This window comes from Rissa tridactyla, chromosome 1, assembly GCF_028500815.1.
Source record: "Rissa tridactyla isolate bRisTri1 chromosome 1, bRisTri1.patW.cur.20221130, whole genome shotgun sequence".
In the NCBI taxonomy this organism is placed as follows: Eukaryota; Metazoa; Chordata; class Aves; order Charadriiformes; family Laridae; genus Rissa; species Rissa tridactyla.
The window spans coordinates 17,147,907-17,171,920 of record NC_071466.1 but is presented as its reverse complement, the minus strand read 5'-3'; the positions used below and the strand labels follow the sequence as shown (position 1 = coordinate 17,171,920).

The 24,014-nt window shown below is 42.9% G+C and overlaps 1 protein-coding gene across 1 annotated transcript in view; it reads right to left on the bottom strand.

Annotated features, from left to right (window-relative positions):
* Positions 1 to 2,918: 2,918 nt before the first annotated feature.
* The window catches only part of ARHGAP42 (Rho GTPase activating protein 42), a 168,739-nt gene continuing 147,643 nt past the window's right edge, over positions 2,919 to 24,014 (bottom strand). Inside the window, exons 19-24 of the mRNA XM_054220834.1 lie at positions 23,808 to 23,952; positions 20,564 to 20,944; positions 18,446 to 18,602; positions 12,918 to 12,980; positions 9,142 to 9,221; positions 2,919 to 8,911 (exon numbers count right to left, since the gene is read on the bottom strand). Of these exons, the coding sequence (XP_054076809.1) occupies positions 8,823 to 8,911; positions 9,142 to 9,221; positions 12,918 to 12,980; positions 18,446 to 18,602; positions 20,564 to 20,944; positions 23,808 to 23,952 (915 nt within the window). The 3' untranslated portion in view covers positions 2,919 to 8,822. The remainder of the gene's footprint in view (positions 8,912 to 9,141; positions 9,222 to 12,917; positions 12,981 to 18,445; positions 18,603 to 20,563; positions 20,945 to 23,807; positions 23,953 to 24,014) is intronic.

Here is a 24,014-nt window from a genome sequence, read left to right as displayed (position 1 = left end):
CCCGCAATCCAGGTAAGCCACGTGTTTCCCTTTGAATGTGGCTTTTTTTTTTTCTCAGAAGACAAAAGAAATGACCATCAACAACAATAAATAGCTGATGTTTTTCATTCAAACAGGACTCCAATCCCTTCTAAGGGCACCCGAGAGCCATTAACAGTAATTTTAAATGAAATACACCCGTGCTAAATCTAACTAATCGGCTCCTCAAATATACTGGCAGAAAGATGTATTCCAATTACCAAAGTACTTTCAAGTGAATTAAGACTCCTTTCTGTACCGGCTGTGGAGGTCACTCAATGTTCCCAAGAATCCCTGCATGTTTACATTAAAAAAGCACAGCGTGATCTTTGGCAAAGGTGCTTGCTCTCGGCTAGTCCAGCTTTTGAGCTTGTTGCCATAAATACAATAGAAAGGCAGCCAACCGTTGCAAAAGAAGCCAAGAATATCTTACAATACTTTCTTTCCGTATCAGCCATTAATCCAAGTTACACAGGAAAAGCTTTATAAATGTGAAATAAAGGTATAAAAGACAAAAGTGCAAATGCTTTATTTGCTATATGTAATAAGCATAGTGTTAGAAGGCAGGCGGGCTTTGAAGGAAGGAATCATGCCCAGTTCATGAGAAAACCTATCCAAGAGGGACGTGAACTGACTTTGCCCCCTGCTCGGTCTACGCCCATGCCATTTCCTTGGGTCACTGAAATTTCTCCTCTTTACGAACACAGGGGACCATAGCTCCGGGGGGCATGGCCAGCGTGGCTGCACACCCCGGATCGCATCCTGCTTCCCCGCGGCCGAGCACTGCAGGGGCTCCCACCACCCCGGCTCGCTCCGGCACCTGTTTTATACCGTAACTATTCCACAAGGCAACGGCTCTATGGCCACGTTATAGCAATAAAGCCTTCAGACCAGGGGTTGGACTAGATGACCTTTAAAGGTCTCTTCCAGCTCAACACATTCTATGATTCTATGCTCAGGGGATCCACTTTTCCCAACAGACGAGAATCATGCGCTGTAAAGGGCCTCACTGCAACCAAATAATGAAGCTCCTCTTCACCCTTTCTGGTAAGAAACACAGGTAGTGCCTCATCCCCTGGCAGCTGCCAATTCAGTGGTAATACAGGATTAACAGGAATTTATGTCTTCTTACATTTAAATGCTCACCGAAATGTTAAAATACAGCTGGTCAGAACATCTGTTTCATAGAAACAGAGAAAAATCTTAGTTATTCCATGATGCCAAGCAAAATGGCCCTATAGACACTGGGAAAATGGGTGTTAAGATCTATTTTAGGGCTTAGTTGAGATCCCCAACTTGTCTGTGTTCACTCCTGCAGACCAGAGGATCCGAAAGCCAAGGAGCCTACACCACCAGGGGAAAGGGCAGAAAGCTCTAATAGAAAAAACAACCATTTTATTTCAGATTTTTTAACATAAAACCTGTGATGAGCTATCATTTTTGGTGAGCTATCAAGATGCGAATATTCTTCATTTCCCCTCACGCCAACCCACTACGCGGAGCTGAGCACCCATGGCAGCCCTTCCCATGTGTGCTTTTGTGTTCCGCAGAGGTGAATCCAGCCCCAAGTGCCGGCCAACGTGGGATCGGGTGCAGGCTGAGGGGTCTACTCCTCCCAACCTGCTGCGCACAAGAGAGCGGTGGGGCAGGTCAGGCATCTCCTGGTGCCCCCACTCACCTGCGCTGCTGCCCTTGGATTTACCTTCTTTCAAAAGTCCCCGTGGTGGTGGGGAGCGAGCCAGGGAATGAGTGGCAACAGGGTCAGTCCCAGATGTTTCCTCTGGATGACAGTTTAGATCGTAATTGTAACACCCCACCTTGGGGTGTTCAGAAAGCTTTAACTAAGGGCAGACAGTTACAGCTCAGCTCTGAGCCCCCTCGCTGCAGACCCCCCGGCTTTGGCGGCAGAGCTAATACAGCCCAAAGCGGCCGCGCCAGCCCAACTGCGTCCCTCGGTCCCTGCAAGGGGAGCCTTTCCTTCTCCCTCATCCCTACAGCGCGGGATGCTGGGGCCTGCAAGGCGCAGGTCATCTCTGGTGACCACAGGCTGCAGGTGACTTTTTGATCCCTGGAAGCAGACTCCGTATCTCTAAAATCTCCAAGGGGGGAGAGCTGTCAAGTGGAAGTTTCACTTAGGAGTAGCTGTTGGAAAGCAATGCCAAGGGAAAGACCATTTCTCCACCTGCTCCATGTTGTTTTGCTTTTCCACTGGACTCAGTTTTATTTCTGGCCACGGTATCTATATTTTGTTTTCAGTTTCAGACCTGCAGTGGCAGGGGCAGCGGCCAGGCGAGAGGCAGACGTGCTCCGGATGAGGCAGGCAGCCCAGGGACGCTCGGGCAAGCCCGGGGCTCGCTGGCAGGAGAGGTGGCCAGCAGGAGCCAGCAGCAGGCCAGGGCAGAAGGCAGCAGCAGCCCAGGGCAGGCAGCAGGACGCATCTTCCCTGGGTCCGATGCACAGTTTTCTGCACTATCCAAGCCTCACCACACAGCAAGCAGGGAAAGTTTATCAGCTGGCTGGTTTCATCTTCCTTGTTTAAAAAACAGTTATTTTCAGTTAATGTCGTAATGAGGCCTGACTGTTTCAGGGTTATAAAAGCCTCCTGGGTTTCTGGAGTCCCTTCAGGAGAAAGGCAAGGCAGGCCACCTCGCAGGTCCCCTTGCCTTGGGCACAGTTGGCAATGGAAATAACTCCTTCCTGAGGGCTAGAAAAGCTGCAGGTCCCTGAGATAAAAAGCCTTGGAGAAATGCCAGGAAAGGGACACAAGGAAACTTGCAGAAACCACCCCACTCACACTACCTCCCTCACAGGCAGCGTTGTTGGAAGCGGGTCACCAACACCCCCCCCAAGCTGCCCACCTGCTAATTTCAGAGGCAAAGGCCTCATCAACGATGTTTCGATACAGCAGGGTTGTGCTCCTTGTTACCTAACGTGCAAAATTGTCATTTTCTTTTCCTCAAATGCCACATCTTTGGAGTCTCCCACGTGACCAGGCCAGCAGGTGACATGCTATTGTCAAGTGTTCATACACATGCCCATTGCCCAACGTTAGGAGAAATGTCCTCTACGCAAAGCATCCTCACGGGTGAAACTTCGTTGAAAAATGCAAGTATGGATGGAAGTAGCACAAAAGTGTTATTACTTGGAAAAAAGAAAAGGCAGCACCAGAGCCCAAATTTAAAAATAATAAAGAAACCAGTTTGTGTAGAAAGGCTTTTTATTTTGAAAAACGTTTTTTCAAATTTTTGAAATACAGTGTAAAGTACAACATAGAATTATGTCTGCAAGTCAGCTTATGCATGTCATGCCAGTTATTTACATGTAGATATATACAGAGTGCAGATAATTATTGAAACCACACTACAAAATAAACAGAGAGTTCAATAAGATAATTTAGTAGGACTTTATTAAATATATATAGTTATTGATTGTATATACTTTCCTATGAAAATACCATATAGTATCTAAAGTAACCCCTATAAACTCTAATACCTCCAAAATCGTCATAAATATGATTGAAAATTGAAACTATCCATGTGCCCTGTTCAGCTGCTTTGCCCTTTGCTATAACAGAAACTCTTGTAGTGCTGAGATCACGGTGCTGTCTTTAGTGCCAGAACTTTAATGATAATTCCCGATAAAACATTTGCAAAAAGCTCAGATGCAGAACAGCTTTCAGCTGAGACATCCAACGGCTGAAGCACCATTCCCTATACTTAAAAAAAAACCCAACAGGATAATCCAATGCCTTATTAAATACTGCCACATACAGGACAAGAAAAACAACACTATGATCTTCAGTGACTGAATTACAACATCGGATTAGTAGCTGTTTGGATACCAAGCACCTTATGAAAACAAAACAAAGCAAACTCCCAAAGCACATGCCAGATCTTCTCCAAGACAAGAGACCTCCCAACTTGTGCTGAAACAGCCCCACCAACAGCCTGACTTTTGCAGGAGCAGTAACTGGAAGGGCCGCGGCAGCAGCCGCTGTCAGTGCTCTCTGACCACAGAGAACAAGACTGAACTTTGCCCACAGCTTGATCTCCGGTAATGGAACAATCCATATAGGGCACTCTGCTGAAAGAAAGGATAATGCCAAGCCGTATCATATGTTACCCCATCAGCAGAATACTCTGCTTACTTTCTAGGGGCTTCTGCCCAGCAAACCCTCACTATAAATTGCCAAAGGTCTGTCTTTGACTTCGCTAGAGCTTTGCGAGTTTCCATCAGTGGCGAAGATCCACCCCAGTCCGGAGGATGTGCTTCCCTACTGGGATTTCTCTTCTTGCTGCTCAACCCAACATTGCACAAACTGCTGCCTTAGGAAAAGAACTTTGAAGAGCAATACGCTTTTTAGTTTCATTATTTCATCTGATGCAATCTTATTAAGTAGAAAATAGACCAGTGGAGACATGTAAGGAAAAAATCCAACTACTGCCATACAATGCTTTTTCTTTGTTGTAATTATTGTTCTGAACTGCTGAATTTTGCAACTTTTCCTCTCCTAACATGTCTTTCCTAAAGGCACATTACAATTCGATCCAATTACAGACAAAGAATAGAGATTAGCACCAGAAAACATATAAAAGGAAAATAAGTTATTATTACTATCATAGAATAGCGCTGGTCAGCAAATCTGTGCATCATTTTTTTCCAGAAATAATTGAACAGTGGACTTTATAGATTAGTTAGGGACATGAGTGATAGCTATGGTTTAATTTAAGAGTTTTGTTACATAGAACTCTAAATGCCATAAAATGGCAAGGACATTTTAATACTGAACTCATAGGAATTACACCAAAAATATTTTTTCATCTTTATCATCATTAATAAAAAGTGTGAATATAAAATATTAATATACTTTACATATTTATCATACAATATATCAGTCCTTCACACTATTAATTTGACTCATGCTGTGCTGCAACATGTATCAAAAAGTTTAACAAAGAAAAAACATGGGTAATTACATAAATTGTGGGTTCAGACATTATTTCCACAAGACAAACAGCAATTACAATGTGTCATCTACCTTGTGTTCTACAGCGATATTTGGAAAAAACCTGCTGCATCCTTTTAGGAAGGCTTATATAATTTAAAAAAATTGCGCAACCTTCGCTTGTAGAGTGAATCTGACTTTCGTAAAAAACAGGAAATCAATACTGTGAACTAATTTAGTCAGCTTGCCTGATTTTCTGGAAAGGCACTATCAAGATATTATATCTTCCTTTAAATGTTATATGGATTTCTGATCCTTTCCAATTATCAGACGGAATTTTTGGTCAGGCCTGAGAGTATCATCATTAGACAAGCTTTGGTGCTGCTCTCTCCCCCATTTGTGGTGTCTTTGAACACCTACTTCACTTGCCAGTCCATTGTGCAGCTTCTCGTAGAGATAAACTCCCCCCTGCAAAGTCAGGGAAGAGCTGGGGCATCCACAACCCAGCAGTGAGATTGTACAGAAAGCGCTCATTATGTACCACAGAGGAGGAGAACAGAAAAAACATAAAATATTTCAAAAAATGAAAAACCCTACTCATCCCATTGAGAGCGGGTGGTTTACTGTAATTAAGAATGGGCATAACCTTTTTCAGATGGAAATGCCATTTTAAAGCCAAGCTAGTCTAAAATTATTTCTGTGATCCTCAAGGCTGGTTCAGAAGAAGGGTCTGAAGAAGTGCAGAGTCCTACAGAGGAAAATACCAATTTGTTTTGAGAGCAGCAGAAAGAATGGGATCCAGTTTCTTATGAAGTTGTCTTCTGCAATTCATTTTTGTGTCTAATGCGAGATGAAGGCATGGGAATAGACAGAACACCTCTCCTCCACAGGGATTCCTCCAGGTCTTTCTAGAGCCTTTCCCTCAGCACTTACAGACTTCGCTTACTTAATCTGCAACTGAACTTTGCATTTTTACAAAATTTTTAATGAACTTAGCACCTTGGAGTCCTCTAGCTTGCACTAAGATCGGCTGGTTTCAAAAGGTAATATTGGAGAATACCCAGACGTATACACAGGCTGTAATACTACCCAAGGTCAGCTTTTCCCCCTTCTTTTTGAATCAAGCAAAGAAAGTAAGAGCAAGCATTTTCTATTTCACTGTTTCTCAAGAATTTCACAATTACATTCCTCCTGAGAGGAATGATTAGGGGACTGGAACATCTCTCCTATGAAGAAAGGCTGAGGGATTTGGGTCTCTTCAGTCTGGAAAAAAGATGACCAAGGAAGGATCTTATCAACACTTATAAATACTTAAAGGGTGGGTGTCAGGAGGATGGGGCCAGGCTCTTTTCAGTGGTGCCCAGCGACAGGACAAGAGGTAATGGGCACAAACTTGAACATAGGAAGTTCCACCTAAACACGAGGAGGAACTTCTTTACTTTGAGGGTGGCAGAGCCCTGGCACAGGCTGCCCAGAGAGGTGGTGGAGTCTCCTTCTCTGGAGACATTCAAAACCCACCTGGACGCGTTCCTGTGCAACCTGCTCTGGGTGACCCTGCTCTGGCAGGGGGTTGGACTAGATGATCTCCAGAGGTCCCCTCCAACCATCTACCATTCTGTGATTCTGTGAGAGGTATAACAGGTCATTAAAGGATGTTCAGCAGTGCAATAGATGGAAGAAGTGTTTTTTTCCCCAGCTCACTGCACAGTAACCTGCAGCTGCAGGATCTGTGTGCGGGGCTTCCAGCTTCTGCTCAAAGCCCTGCCTCCCTTTCTGCTCCTTTTTGCCTGCAGCAGTACTCCTGAGAAGGTCACCAGAGGTAAGCTTTCTGACATTCTGCAATTTTTGGATTGCGAAATACAACAGAACCACAACGAAAACCATGGTGATCTTCTCAGGGCAATGGCAGTTTCAGACGTAGCTTACACTAAGAAATCTTGGCTTGCCTTAAAAATAAGCAAGGCCCAATCTGATGAGAAAAGACCCTCACTTCCTTTCCCATCTGCACTGGGCAAATTAGATGAGCACATACGTGTCTGCATCCACTGCCTGTGACAACGTCTGGAACAACCCTTCATCACAATGTGCTGAGCACAGTCTGGTCTTAAGGCGAAGTGAAACATTATTTAGGACTTAAATGAAATTGTATAGGGAGAAGAAAGAACCCAGATCCCAGTCACTAATTCAAGGGGCCAGTCTTCAACTGCCTCCAGTCAGCCTTACCCAGACTCCCCCTTCCCTCTCTCCTTCCCTGATCACCATTCGGTACTTTAATGAGCAAGAAGGATTTTGCCACCAGCCTGAATTCCAACACAGAATTGCTCTGCAGAAAGCATGCGTACAAGTAAAGAAGGTTCTGATGTGCTTCTTTATGTTCGCAATAAATCTTATTTTCTAATTTAAACAAGAAAAAGGCTATGGAAAGAAAAAAGAAGCAATTCAAAGATTACTGATGTTTTTCGTCCTAACAGAATTCCTTCCTTAAACTTTCTAGAAGCAGTATCCAACTTAGAAATCAACAGAAAATACATATATTGATTTCTGTTACTGAAGAAAGAACTCAGCCTTGATAGGTCTATGAAACGGTGAATTCCTTCTGTAGCACTAATGCTGATGAATTACTAATATAGAGCTTAAATATCTTGTTTTGCAGTCGGGCATGGTAAGTAGCCAAGCAAGCAGTGCATGTTTTCCCTCAAGGTGTGCAAGAAAGATGCTAAGATTTAGAAAGCTGCTTGCGGTTTCAGGGTTTTTTGAGTTTGTTTCTTTTTTTCAGTCCTACCAGGAGCAATCGATGGGTCTTTACGAACTTTCGAAAAGTAAGCCGTTTTTATTCTGTAGAAGGGGAGAAATCTTTATGAAACAGTTTAGCAGAAGTCAGGAGAAATAATACTAAATACTTTTATTGCTACATGGAGCTTTCAGCATTCATAGCTTATAAATTAGCTACTTCACAGGCCATTTGTCTTATTGGCAATGGAAAAAGTTGGAAAAGGACTTGGTTACAATTTATCTCAGGTTTCAAAACATACTGCTGTTTTTCACTGCTCACTTCACATTACTACCAGTCACTCCAGATTCAGCATCTCCCTGTTTTCTACAGATGTTGTTCTGAAATACACTGAGAACATTGTCTCGATGATGGGTATCATAAAAATAATAAGTTGTTAATATTATGTATGATATAGAAAGGAAATCTAAGAAGCATTTGAATGAAACATTCATTAAACATATCACATTTTGAATGAACACTTACTGCTCAGGCAGTGTATAAACTGATTTCATTATCAGTTGTATACATTCTAAAACATATTGTAATCTCAATGAATAACAGAAGTTCAAACTTCTGATTTATGGAAAACTCATTTCTTATTTGAAATGATTAGGACTAATTTTAGAATCAAGTTTTCTAAGGGAGAATTCAGATCACAATAGAAGCACTTACATTATGAAAAAAAATACAATTTTTCATATTAAAAACTACAGATTGCAAGAAATGTCGTAGAGCGCATTGCCTCTAAATTTCACACTTCCTAGAACCTGAAGGTCTGCAGCTAAATGGCAACTTTTTTTATTTTATTGCTCTAGTGTTCCTTACCCATAAAAGAAGAACAGAACAACCTTTTGCAAACAATGGAAGTTATTTAAACAGAGTACCGTCTTCAGTACAGAAACTGTTAACTGTTTCATTACATTCTGTTCCGTTGATAGGGAGCTGTGTAACCTGCAGCTGCAGTATCTGAAGGAAATCTACCACTCAGCTAACGGGCTGATCCCATATCTGTGTCAGATAAAAATCATAGTGCTTATTATTTGTTACCATGGATACCATGAAGATATTGCTGTCCACTAAAGATTGCTAGAGGAAGACAACATAATTCTCAGGAACGAGTCCTGTTTTGCCTTCATAAGTTGCTTTTAACCAGCCTGGTTCCACTGATGGATACACTGCAAAAAAACCAGCCAGACAAATAAAACATATTTACAATAAATTAACACTGTTAAAAGATCCTATATATGGTTCGTATATTTATTTAGCCAGTATTTATTCAAGAGCAATTGAAAAATCAGGACAAAAACTCAGAGTTGAAAATGGAATTACACTCTGTTATCTCGTGGATATAATTCAGTTTTTTATATTTTTTTATGTAAAAAGAGAATGTAAAAACATATCTTACCATTGGAAAATATTGCCCCCTGTGGGAAAGACAGCTCATGACTATGCTCAGCCTTACAGGAATACATGGCTTTTGCTTGTCTGAAAGAAAAAAAAAAAAAGCTTTCAGTTTCTTGGGTAATTTTTTTGTGTGCGATTATGAAAATGGACATTCTCACTTGCAGTGTTAATGCTCTCCTCCCCACAAACAAGGCTGTTTGTTAAAAACCACGTGATAACATCACCATCATCTATTATGGTTCTCTTAAGGTGATGCTAATAATCTGAGAAGAGTGTGATTCACGTTCTTTAATGCAACAAAAACAATTTCAGAAAATGGTACCCACGTTTCCTAGAAGCTCCTTCTTTCCATGACTTTACTGGATAGACTCCAGATGAGAAAAAATGCGTTTTCCCTTTCCCTACTTTTTCCTACATTTGTTTTGAGCACATAACAGTAAACTTATTCTAGCAGTCAAAGGGTACGTACTCATCAGATCATAAACTATTTTGCCTGACTACGAGCAGTCAACACCACCTCAGGCCTTTTTAATAATGATGATGATGATAATAACTACAACAATAACAACAACTATTATTACTTATTATTATTTTAAAAGTTATAAATAAGCTTTAAAATTCTGCTCTTGCCCTAATGAGTTTTCAGCCTAGCAAGACAAAGACAGAAGCCAGAAGAGGAATGAATGAGGGAAAACACATGAACCTCTCTCAGGTGACTCAGCAGTTAAAATTATCCTACAGAAGGAAGAAAGGTTTATAGACTCCTGGAGATGGCAGACTCACAGCCAAGCTCAACTGAGTAGAAAACATGGGTCTGGGCTGGGCAGGGCACTCCAGGTGTTCAAGGAAATGCAAAATATAGCATGGAAATAAAAACATAAGAATGACTGGGAAAGGATATTTGGTCATGTGGCAGGGAGGGGAGCATGGGTCTACAGGGCTTCATACTGTCAGCCTACTCCTACTAAAGCCCCAGCCCAGCACCCAGAGATCTTGCTGCCAACCCAGAGCTGTTTGCTCTCACCAGCTCCTCCTTCCCATTTTTCTAGGTATTCTTTTCTAATGAAAATCCTTCTTTTTATGATGCAGTTTCTCACTTTATGTGAGAAACTGACTGACCATCTGCGTACCTCTAAATCAAAGTCAAGAAAACAGAGTCAGGGATTACGTGTTGGTGCATCTTTTTTATAGATGCTGCAATAAAGAGACCACAGGCCTTACTAAAACTGTTGGGTAACTGCAAATCTTGTGAAAGCAGTAAGAAAACTCCTTTGCCTCTTTCAAGTGCAGACTGGAGTAGCAATAGGGATTGGTCTCAGTAGCTTAATACTACAGTCTGAGATATGGATGATTAATAAACTTGAAGTCAGGAGGGAAAGAATGGGAAGAGCGAGAAGTCCAAGTAATTCTGGAATTGGAAAAAGAGAGCACAGGTTGCACAGGGCACAACATTTTGGTCTTCCCTGTCCAATCCTAAAACATGTACTGTGGCCTCTCGTTCTCTTACTGACTAAAACAAATCTGTACTATAGCGTTATGTACTCATGTATACAAGAGAGAAAACAGCCAGGTGAAATAATGCTCCAGCATTAAAAAAAAAGGGACAGACATACTTGTATTAGAGATATTGCATCATACAAAGTCAGAAAGCAGAGTTGCAAAGATTAATGGGAAGAAGGAATTAAGTAAGACCAGACCACTGTGGTGGTAAAGCATTGAGTAAAAATTATCTGCTCAAATACAGATGACAATGTGACACTGCAAAACCATATACGTACTTTTGATCCGTTTGCTGTACAAATGACCAAAACAGGCAACAGACACTTCAAGTAAGAATGAAGCTACTTAGATACTATAATGCATAGGTAAGCAGTAGCTTAAAATTTCAAAACTAGTTATTTTTAGCAGGGTAAGTTACCCCTGCACAGAGTTCAACACCATCTTGACTTGAGTATTTCTGGTATCAAACCAGAGAGCTTAAAAATAGTTTAGCTGTCTTACACTCTGTCCTGCATATATTCATGAGATGGTAGAGTTATGAACTCAGAAGGCCTTTCTACTGGGTGGATCATGATGTAATTACCATGATTTCCAGATAGTTCAGAGAAAAAAAAGATTATCCTGAAGTTTTAAATTAGCCTTCATGTTCATAACATGCATGAGAGGTAAATAAAAGCTGGCGCTGAATTGCAAAATCTTACTCCGACTTGAGCAGCACTATAACAACAGCTAAGCTACTTCTTATTTCTTCCTCATTTTGCCTGCTCTCTTCTCGTTTTCCATCATCCTTGTTACTGTTGCTCTTCTGCTTTCTTAGGAAGGCTGAAGTAGAGCAGCTATTAAGCCTTTCAGCGTTTTTGGCTTTGTAATCTGCTCTCCATATCCATTATCAAACTGCTACCTTTTTCCTTTGACAGGTTTTTGCTTCTTACCTGCTTTTGATATACAGATACATGTGGCACAGGCTCCCAGGGAACAACAGGGGAGAGTTTACAAGAAGGGAGCATTACAAAATAAGAGAAGGAACAGTGGTGGAGGTGAAATGATGCAGGACTGGCGAAGCAGCCATCACTCTCAGCTTAGTGCACTGGCTTAAGAACATTCCAGTCTCCATTTATACTTTTCTTCTTTAAATTAACGCCCTGCTGTTTTCATCTCCCTTTCTCCCCTGCCACCCTCTTTTTTGGTCACCTTACAGTTCATGTACTACACAAAACAAGATCAGCCTTGATTCATGTAAGCTGCTTCTCTCGAACAAAACCAGTGGGCCTTTTGCAGGTCAGCTTTCTCCTTCTCGCCCCTGCTAGATCTGCCAGAGAAGACAGCCATATTCCACTGCTGCACATCTCAGCAGTTTATCTGGCATCTGCATTTACAGCTGTGCTATTTTAGGTTCATGGATTAATGTGTTGGGTTTTTTTCCTATTGCTTGACAGTTCCAGCAAGCTTGACAATTCTTGGAAGCTTGATTGACCGTTCTTGGTATCAGTGTGTAAAGTGATGGACAAAAAGATACGTTCTCTCTCAGAGAACTTGAAACACAGGGACAGTGAAAAGAGAGACAGACTTTTTCCCACATCCATTTATTTGACTATTTGCCTTAGCCTATTAAATGTAGGCCGGTTAGTAATGTATGGAAGATACAGCTTCCTAGACAAACATTTACCAGAACATTCTAACTTACTATAAGAATGAATCAAATCCACTACATAAATGCAGGCAATTGTAAAGAAAATGTAAATAAATCCTGCTGCACACTACCAAGAAGAAAGGGGAATAGTTTCTCCAGACAGATACTGAGGCATGGAAGGTCTGATGGGAAAGACAGGAATCCTGATCATGTTAATCCTGAACTTTCTAAAGCAGCTGTTATTCAGGACTTGCCTACATGAGCACATTACGATAAACTAGCACGTTTGCTACCCTGCTGAAAGCATGTATATACAAACAGCTCTATGGAATAAGTACAGCACCCTCAGCCTAATTTAAATCCTGTTAATTTATTCTTGTAGCCGTGTCCTTAAGCAGATCCCTAACCTGAGCATCTCTCACTGCAGTTCCCCCAGGCGATGGAACAGCCAGATAGGCTGGTACTCTCTGTTAGATTTAGTTTACTTCTGGAGCAAGGACGAGTTTAATAAACCATGCAAAAATTTTGCATGACACATGATGCTGTTCAAAAGACACAGAACAAAACTCCAACGCTTCTATTTCAATCTTTGAAGCCAACAAAACAGAAAGGATTTTAGAAATTGTTAAATACTACAAAGCACTTACCGTCCTGAAGAAACTTGTTTAAGTGAACCAGCACTTTCAAACAACTGGGCTCTTGCGGCCACTCTGAAAATAAAGCAGCACCTTGCTTTATACTCTGCTCATTAATAGAACACACAGACTAACTTCATTTTTAATCATCTAAAGATATGGACACATTTAAAAAAATTACTTTAATTATTCACTTAGAGAAACAGAATTCAAAAGCTAAATTTAAGCCCCTATTCAGCAGAATTCTAAAGAACGTAACCCAACTGGGGCCTGACTTCCACATGCTCCAGTGCCTTGCTGAGTCAGCAAGAGAAATCTCAACACCCTATACTTGAAATTCTCTTCATGAATGGCCGATAGATATATTGGAAATGCTTTTACTGCCAGCCTGTCACTATCATGCTGGAACTCTGAGCTGGGCAGGATTCTCTGTTTAAGACACAACAGTCTGTGAAATGATTACAGTGATCCCTTCCAGTTTGAAAAGTGGAGAGGCTGAATGGAGTCCTGCAGTATCTGGAGAACTTCCTGGTGCTCTGCAGATCTGGAAATCACACAGAATCACAGAATCTTCATGGTTGGAAAGGACCCTTAAGATCATCGAGTCCAACCAAACAACCCACAATCTCTGCCACTAGAGCATGCCCTGAAGTGCCAAATCTAGACATTTCTTAAATACCTCCAGAGATGGTGACTCAACCACCTCCCTGGGCAGGCTGTTCCAGTGCCTGACCTCTCTTTCAGTAAAGTAATTCCTCCCAATATCTAATCTAAACCTTCCCTGCCACAACTTCAGACCATTTCCTCTGGTCCTGTCATTATTCCCCTGGGAGAAGAGGCCAACACCCACCTCTCCCCAACCTCCTTTCAGGTAGTTGTAGAGGGCAATGAGGTCTCCCCTCAGCCTCCTCTTCTCCAAGCTAAACATGCCCAGCTCCCTCAGCCTCTCCTCAGATGACCTGGTCTCCAGACCCCTCACCAGCCTGATAGCTCTCCTCTGGACACGCTCCAGCACTTCAATGTCCCTCTTGTACAGAGGGGCCCAGAACTGAACATAGTACTCGAGGTGAGGCCTCACCAGTGCCGAGTACAGAGGCACGATCGCTTCCCTGCTCCTGCTGGCCACTCTCTTCCTGGTACAAGCCAGAATGCTGTTGGCCTTCTTGGCCACCTGGGCACGCTGCTGGCTCATGTTAAGCTGGCCATCCACCAGCACCCCCAGGTCCTTTTCTGCTGGGCAGCTTTCCAGCCACTCTTCCCCAAGCCTGTAGCGCTGCTTGGGGTTGTGACCGAAATGCAGGACCCGGCACTTGGCCTTATTAAACCTCATACAGTTGGCCTTGGCCCATTGATCCAGCCTGTCCAGGTCCCTCTGTAGAGCCTTCCTACCCTCAAGCAGATCAACACTCCCACCTAGCTTGGTGTCATCTGCAAACTTACTGAGGGTGCACTCAATCCCCTCATCCACATCATCAATAAAGATATTAAACAAAACTGGCCCCAAAACTGAGCCCTGAGGGACACCGCTGGTGACCGGCCGCCAAGAGGATTTCACCCCATTAATCACAACTCTCTGGGCACGGCCATCCAGCCAGTTTTTAACCCAGCGAAGAGTACGCTTGTCTATGCCATGATTCGCCAGCTTCTCCAGGAGAATGCTGTGGGGGACGGTGTCAAAGGCCTTCCCAAAGTCCAGACAGACAACGTCCACAGCCTTCCCCGCATCCAGAAGGTGGGTCACATGGTCATAGAAAGAGATCAGGTTGGTTAAGCAGGGCCTCCCTTTCCTAAACCCATGCTGGCTGGCCCTGATCCCTTGGCTGCCCTGCACTTGCCGTGAGAGCTCACTCAAGATGATCCTCTCCATGATCTTTCCTGGTACCGAGGTCAGGCTGACAGGCCTGTAGTTCCCCGGATCCTCCTTCCGCCCCTTCTTGTAGATGGGCGTCACATTAGCCACCCTCCAGTCACCTGGCACCTGCCCTGTTGACCAGGATTGTTGATAAATGATGGAGAGAGGCTTGGTGAGCTCTCCCGCCAGCTCCCCGAGTACTCTTGGGTGAATCCCATCCAGCCCCATAGACTTATGTACGTCTAGGTGCAGAAGCAGATCATTGACTACTTCCTCCTGGATTATGGGTGGGTTGTTCTGCTCTCCATCCTTATCTTCCAGCTCAGGAGGCTGAGCACCCTGGGGATAGCTGGTCTGACTATTGAAGACGGAGGCAAAGAAGGCCTTCAGTATCTCAGCCTTCTCCTCATCATTGGTTGCAACTTTCCCCCCAGCATCCAGTAAGGGATGGAGATTCTCCCTGGCTTTCTTTTTGTTGATGTATTTATAAAAGCTTTTTTTGTTGTCCTTAATGTTAGTGGCCAAGTTGAGCTCCAGCTGGGCTTTTGCCTCCCTAATTTTCTCTCTGTATAACCTAACGAGATCTCTGTACTCCTCCTGAGTGGCCTGTCCCTTCTTCCAAAGGTGGTAAACCCTCCTTTTATTCCTAAGTCCCATCAGAAGTTCCTTATTCATCCAGGCTGGCCATTTTCCCCGCCCTTTAGACTTGCGACACTTGGGGACAGCCTGCTCCCGGGCCTTTAAGATTTCCTTCTTGAAGAGCGTCCAGCCTTCCTGGACCCCTTTGCCCTTCAGGACTGTCTCCCAAGAGACTCTCTCAACCAGCATCCTGAACAAGTCAAAGTCTGCCCTCTGGAAGTCCAAGGTGGAGGTTTTACTAACCCCCCTCCTTACATCACTACGAATTGAAAACTTGACCATTTCATGATCACTAAACCCAAGACGACCTCTGACCACCACATCTCCCACTAGTCCTTCTCTGTTTGTGAGCAGTAGATCTAGCAAGGCACTTCCCCTGGTAGGCTCCCCTACCAGTTGTGTCAGGAAGTTATCTTCCATGCACTCGAGGAACCTCCTAGCCTGCCTGCTCTCTGATGTGTTGTATTTCCAGCAGATACCCAACAGGTTGAAGTCCCCAACCAGAACAAGGGCTGGCAATTGCAAGACTTCAGCCAGCTGCTTATAGAATACCTCATCTGTCTCCTCATCCTGACCGGGCGGCCTGTAGCATACTCCCAGCACAACATCTCCCTTATTTGCCTTCCCCTTCAACCTTACCCATAAACACTCGACTTCATCACAACTGGAATCTACCTCTATACAATCAAAACATTGCCGAATGCACAGAGCCACACCCCCGCCTCTCCTCCCTTGCCCGTCCCTTCTGAAGAGCTGATAGCCTTTCATCGCAGCATTCCAGTCGTGACAGTCATCCCACCACGTTTCCGTGATGGCAACTACATCATAGCTGTCCTGCTGCACAATGGCTTCCAGCTCATCCCGTTTGTTGCCCACGCTACGTGCATTCGTGTAGACGCACTTGAGCCGGGCTACCGACTTCACCCCCATCCTTGGCCCTTTATCCCCAGGCTCATTACTAGTGGGCCTGGTTTTATCCCCTTCCCCCTTCGATACTAGTTTAAAGCCCTGTCCATGAGCCTTGCTAACTCTTGGCCTAATACCCTCTTCCCCTTTTGGGATAGGGTTTTCCCATTCTTAGTGAGCAGGCCCGGTGTCCTGTAGATCAAACTATGATCACTGAACCCAAAACCCTGCTCGTAGCACCAGTTTTGGAGCCAGGTGTTGATCCGTCCAATTTTCTTGTTTACCCATTCGTCAGTCCCCAAAGCTGGAAGGGCAGAGGAGAACACAATTTGTGCTCCCGAACCCTTGACAAGCCGTCCCAAGGCCCTGAAATCTTTCTTCATTGCCCTCAGACTTCTACTCTCCAGCTCCTCACTGTCTGCCTGTAAGATCAAAAGAGGGTAATAATCCGAGGGCCATATCAGGCCAGGAAGCTTCCTGGCTGTATCCTTAACACGGGCCCCAGGGAGGGAACAGACCTCCCTGTGGGAAGGGTCCGGCCCGCATATGGGACCCTCAGTTCCCCTCAGAACGGAACCCCCTGTGACTATTGCCCTTCTCCTGCTCTTCACAGCAGCAGCCTTAACGCGTGGAGCTGGCTGCTTTGGCGACTCCCTGGATGGGGCTTTATCAGCATCCTTAGTTCCCTCCCCATCTACCTCCAGAGGCCCGTATCTGTTCGGTATGGGCACCTGGGGGGGGATGGGGGGTCTGGAGGGGGCTCTCCTGCTGCCGCGAGCAGGTACCCACTTCCATTCCCCCCATCCTCTCCCAGCTCCCCTCCTTCTGCCTGGTGACAAGAGGGCAGGGGATCCTCTCTCTCTCGTGGAGCCTCCTCCTGCTGCTTTTTCCCCAAGGATGGCAGGCTGTGGCTCCACCAATCAATGTCCCTTTCACACTCCCGAATGCTCCTCAGTCTTTCCACTTCCTCCTTAAGCTCAGCCACCAGGCTGAGCAGATCATTTACCTGGTCGCAGCGCACACGGGTACGGTCTTTGCTGTCCTCCTGCCAGAGTGACAGACATTCCATGCAGCCCGTTGCCTGGACGGCTGCACGTCTCTTCATCACGTCCGTTTGTGTTGCTTTATTCCTTCTGGCTTTGGCTACAGACCTGGTGGAGACCATGTCCACCGCTAGTGTTGCCTCACCGATGTGCACCCCTCTCTGGTGCTCCCAGGCGGTTCCGCGGGTGACACCCAGGGAACGCCCACTCGCTGCTGGTTTGGTCGGTGCCCAGCGACCTGGTCGCTGCGCTCCCGAAGGGCTGCTTTTGTGTGGGGGGTGCTGGTTCCACCCCGCTCCTCCTCAGCTGTTACCACCCCTGGAAGCGCTGGGCACTGGCTCTGGCTGGCCGCTTTTCCAGGCTGGAAAAGCCTCAAAAACGAGCCCCTTTCCCGGCCTTTTTTGCCGTGATTCCCTTCCCCAGTAGAGACTTACTTGTTCATAGGGACTGAGATATCCTGAGGCAAAGTCACAATTACAGCAATGATCTTCTAACTCTTAAATTTGTGCTAAAAGCACTGAGAAACATTGCTAACCCAAATCTCAATGAGCTAAATTATAATCTCTACTGCTTAGAACTATCCTCCTTTCTACCCTCCCCCCCAACAAAACCCCATCAATCAACTGTTAGGAAAAAACAAAGATATCAACTATTTAACAGGCAGCAACCAAAGACATTTCAGAGCACAAGTTTGTGGGTTTTTTTTCCTTTCTCCAATTTTGGTCTTACACAATAAGATCTGATGATCTTCCTGACGTAACAGCATGGACAGTAAGTGGCATTTATGCTCCTTGAAACATTAAATTCCAGAAGAAGCAGAGATAATAATACGATCACTTTCCAAAGATAGATTTATTCATTATAGACCTTATCTGTAATCTAATGAAGTCAATGGGAGTCTTTCAACTGACTTCAACAGACTTTGTGCCGTGTCTCCGTTGTTTATAATTTTAATGAAGCTAGATAAGTAATTCACAAATACAGAAATATTCAAATCAAGTATTCATGGATGCTTTTTCAACTACTTATGTAGCTCTCTGGGATGACTTTATAGTAGGCAATACCATAACACAAATCTCCAAAGGGCCTTGATGACTTACACAGATCCTGGTCTTTGATAGCCATTACTTGATGCAGTATCTAATCTTAATCTCCTGCACATTTTGGGAGGCAAATCAGGGTTTGGTGGAGGCTTTGGTGTATCTTTGGTATCTGTTGAAGATAAGCTCTGTATAGATCCACTGCAGCTTTTGTTACCTAAAGAAAACAACCAAATTACAGGGAATATTAAAGCTAATTTGAAGTTGTTTCACAACAAGTATTTAACATGCAAAGTTTTTGTTGTTGGATTTTTTTTGTTTGTTTTTTCTAAAAAAAGAAGCAAAATAGGTAGAGAAAGTACTTACTAAGGCAGAGAAGAAACAGTCTTTCAGGCAGAAAGCCAGGAGAAAAGGACCAACAGTAAGAATGAAAAAATGACATTAAAATTGCGAAGGCTAAAAAATTACATTGTACTGAAATGGCTAGACAGTATGTTCACTAAAAAGTGACAATAAAAACATTTATAAAGTAGCACACTGCGTAGAATTGTAGAAAAAATTTGTGTTGCAAGGGATCTCAGGAAGTCATCTAGTCCAAATTCCTGCTCAAAGCAGCGTCCACTATGAAATCAGACCACGTTAATTTGTAAGAATTAATATTTCAGTATCCAGTGCATGAAGTTTAGGAAAAATACTTAGAAATTAATGATATGAGTTGCCTAAAACAATTGCTACTGTAACTTGATAAAACAAATCTATAGCTGTACAGATTGTACTGCACACAAAAAAAGTTCTCTTAATGAATACAAGGCATGACCACATGTATCCTTTAAGCTGATCTGTCTGTGGACTGCTGCCCTGTTTACATATATATTCTGCAAGACAATAACTGCATCTGCTCCTGTGTTTCTTTATTCCCAAGAAGAACAAATGCTTAATAATGCTCTAAAAGCTGTCATAATACAAAGAGATCCCAAAATAGGAAACCAATACCTATATTATTAATATGTTAATTCTATGGTATTCTTCTATATTATAAATTATTGTTAATTATTATTATGCTAAATTATTAATACTTTTAATATAACACTACTTCATATCTGTAAGTCTTAGGAAAAAGCTCGCACACTCCATGGGGGGCAGAGGGGAGAGAACTTTCTTAAACTTTTAGGACTTTGCACACAACCACATACTTACCCTACGCGTACTTGTATTACTTATACTATTGACAGCTCAGAAGGTGTTTCTTCTGAAGTCATTTCCACATAGCTGTCAATATAGTGCAATATCACCTCATGTAATCACAGACACAGCAGGGGTCCACAGGCATTTCAGCTAACTTAGCATTTAGCAGAAATGTCTAAATTATGAAGCTTCTCTGCCTTGGAAGGAGCCTTGTCTACAGGCTTATTTGGGATATAGGCTCAACTTAGGTGCTCAGAAGGTGTTCTTCGAAGCGGCGTCCTTCTCTGACTGAACAGAAAGACTGGTGTCCTAACTTGTGCACTGAAATTGGATTTCTAAAGTTGGGTTTGCAAACTTGTGTCTGTTCTTGCACATCATGTCCATGTACAGGACCATTCAGCCATAATCTTGTGTTCAAGCTAATTTACTTGCAGTACTGGATAACAAACCATGCACGTAGGGCAGAATGAAGCAGCTATTCCATCAGCAGGGTATCGGACATACATTTCATGCCAGGGATTACCTTTTTATCCCATCTGTCCAGTCCTATCTCAACTAAAAGCATAGATGGTAAAAAACATAACTATACATAATCGACAAGGAGTGACAAAACTGCTATTTACTAAACATGTTAAGCCTAGTGCTTTTTTAATTTAAATGCTAGCTTTCATCAATATCAGTCATGTTTCAAGGATTCATTCCTTTGATACAGTGATAAACCATAGTTACCAACTCTTCTTATACCATAAGGCAGAGCAGGATAGAGAGTACTCTAAATTCTGAGAAACAGTTCTAGCTTTTAAGCTGTGTGAACTTTACAGTTAACAAACAACGGGACTATGTCAGAAGCAGTTTGAAGACTGAAAGAACATACCACAAAAATTAAGAAAATAAACACAAAAGATTCATGAATATCATTAGCTTTCAGATGCAGCTCTTGTTTTCTATGCGTCACAGTAAACACTGATGTCTTTAAACAACCTTGGAAATTACCTTCAGCTGATGGAATTGATCTAAGGGAAGATGCTGAAGACCTTTTCAGCCCAGACAGACTGTAAGAACTCTTTTTGGTCAGGTCTGTTGGTGGAGAGGCGTTCTCTGGTCCAGTGACAGAAGCTACACTTTGGCAGTCTGACTCGACATCTGTTTTGGTTGCATCCTCCTTTGATGAGGATTCTGGACTTGTAGTCCAGAGACCTGAACTCTTCTGGCCATTAGAAGAAGGCGGAGAGGCAATCCATGGAATCCCTCCTGACTTCTCCCTGGGCTGCGAGGGCGCGCACTTGGTGGTGCTGTTCTGCTCAGAGGAGTGAGAAGAGAGAGATTCAATGCTGCCCATGGGAGTGCTGTCTGGGCTGCTGCTGTACGAGTCACCTAGGGAGGAATGAGGAGAGGGGAGAAAGAGAGAAAAAAATATTATTTTTTTCTAATCACGTGCATTACTCTCATGCCACCTTTATCTGCTTGTACCTTACTTGTCATCAAAATCATTAATATGTGGTTTCAGAGGCAATGATTATTAACACAAAATATCTACTTAGTTACTCTGAGTTTCACACACATTCCTACCTTTAACCTGAAGCAGCTGCCTTTTGTGGCTATTTCTTTAGAGCTGATGAACGTAATGAGCTACAGGCTAAACTATTTCACACAGAAGTCTGCATTTTAAAATAACTGCCTGCAACACAAATAATCCTTGAAAATTCAACAGTTATGATGTTACAGTATCTTTGTGGTGAGTATCTTGCTGGATTTCCATGATAAGGCAAATGTTGTGGTGCTTGTCACACTTATGTTCTTAAATGCATGGCTTTATTGCCAGCAGGCGCAAGAATTAAATTTTACTTTGGTTACCAAGGTGCTGAGGATCTCTGCGGTCTCTGTAACACTAGTCCATAAGTCTAGCTATAGATATCCTGTTTTCTGAGTCATCATACCTTTCATGAAATATCTATCCTGCAGAAGGAAAACAACTCATTCCTTTATTTGCAACCTGAATGATGAACATTTGACAAATTTCTTTAATTAGACTGATATTAGAGAAATTTACCAACCTACACAAAAATCTTTGTACTGATTTTGTTTCCAATAATCTTTTGCAACAAAAAGCAGGAATATCCTAAAGAAATTTGCTGATGATATAAAGGTAGGAACGCTCATCAGAACTGAGGAAGGACTGGCCTATAGGACAGTGAGGACTGAATTATTTTGAAGACTGGATTCAGTCTAGTAAGTCATACATTGGTTTCTGGTAGGATTTTTTCCCAAAAGACAGGAGATGTAATTCACAAATTTCACAAGAAGCAGGGCATACATATTCTTCAACCACACAGTAGTTATAAGATATCAATATGATATAGCTGCTTTTGCCTCCAAATGTTTCAATATCCTTGGGAACAAGTGACCATAACCACACACAATACTACAGATAAGGTCACAAATACCAGTGCCTTGCACAGTGAGCCGATCTGACAACAGCAGTGCCATTGGTACAGTACTGTAAAATATTCTGTCCACTTCTGGCCAGAATTCTGGTATTTCAGATTAAATTGTCCCCCATCTTGCTCCTTTACAGACCATTAGTTCCTTGAAAATCGCAAGACTGGCTGAAGCCTAAATTTTTCAGATGCATTTTCTATAATTTTCTAACATACCCTACCAGCTGAAACCTATATCTCATTTTGTCATGCCATACAGAATTCCTTAATTTCTTGCAATATAGTTAAGCGTTCGTGCTTCATTTAAATGATGACTTAAAACCACCTAGTACTTCAGAAATTGCTACTGCCAGATGCCAAGGCTCTCTCTTGCCTGTCTCCAGCCACACCTAGAGGTATCTGGCAAGGAGAATAACTCTGCTTCTGCCTTGGCCTTCCAGGCACAAGCGAGATCTTAACGGGAACTTGTGTAAGCAAGTGTTGAGCTTGAGGTAGCAAGGAAAGCACGAGTGGAGAGCTCTTGGGTCAGACCTGGTTCCAATCAAGCTGCCAGCACAAGACGTGTCTGAAGGAAGAAGCGGGAGCTTGCATACATTCTGCAAAACGCTTGTGCAGAAACGACCCTTTTTTTTATGCTGGCATTCATTCATTGCATTTACACAGTGAAAACCATTTGAAACTTGCCCAGGTTGTCCTCTGGTGAATGTAACTGACGGTTCCTCTGTAACTTCTTACTTGGGCTCCCCTGCCATTCACACTGACAGTCGATGTGCAGGCAGCTATTGCTCTAATTTAGTATTTAAACTCTCACTGGCTGGAATCATGTACCATAAACATATGGAAAACGCAGCACCTGTGCAAGAGTATACTGAGGATACATTTCCTAACATTACAGACTTTAGAATTACTACAGATCCTCAAGAGCAGATGTACCTTAACTGTGGATTAACTTATTGTACCAGTTTCATGGCAACCTCCTTGAGGAACCAAGGGACGCAGAAATTCTTTTGAAAGTCTGTTGCAGTAGTGGAACTGTCAACAACTTAATCTTTGCTGAAGTTTCAATACTTCTTACTGGTACAGCCAGTATCTAAAAAAGTGACAGCCCACTAGATGAAAACGAATGAAGTGAGACTTTATAATAGTCACATCTACATGAAAATGAATAAGCATTCTAAGCAGCGCTTAATTATAAACATAACTCCCCCCTGTTGAACAGTAAGCCATATGATAAATACACTGTTTCTCCACAAAATATTAGAGTTTGTTTCTATTCCAGAAAAACTAACAAAGTTTCAGTGGTTTTGGCAACCTAGGCAGTGGCTGACTTTGAACCAATGACCACAGTTTCATGCATGTGAAGAAAGCCAAGGAATGGTTTTGATCTCCTGACCTTGACTGAATTACATTTATTACAGGAGGAGAGGAAAGATTCTATTTACAGTTTCCCAACCTTAACAATCACCTTAAAATCAAACGAGATCAACTTCATGTAATGAACTTTTGAGTTCCAAAGTAGCCTACCTTTAGATAAGAATATAGAGTCTACTCTAAATGATTTTTGAACACTATACGCAATACAAGACTTGCCTAAAACCAAACATCCTTTCTCATATGAGAGGAGCAAGGAATGCAGTCATTCAACAGTGCGGCTGTGACTCACAGAGGTTAAAAAGCTGACCAACACCCAACTGTTATGCTTGCAATTATTGGAATACAATACTTAATGGATATTATCCAGGAAAGTTAAAAGACAAGACATAAGAAGGAAGATAATGAGTCAACAAGGACAAACTTACTGTCAGGATCTGCTAGACATGGTGTATATCTTCCTTTGGGTTTACGTGAACCTGTGGAGAGACAAATTGCTCGTGTTCTTCTTGAACCTGATCGGGACTGAGGTTGGGGAAGAGGAATATTGGGATCTGGTGCAGTGTGAAATATCTGCATGATTAAAAAAAAGAAAAAGAAGGGAAAATAAATGATGTAAACAATAGAGGTACTCT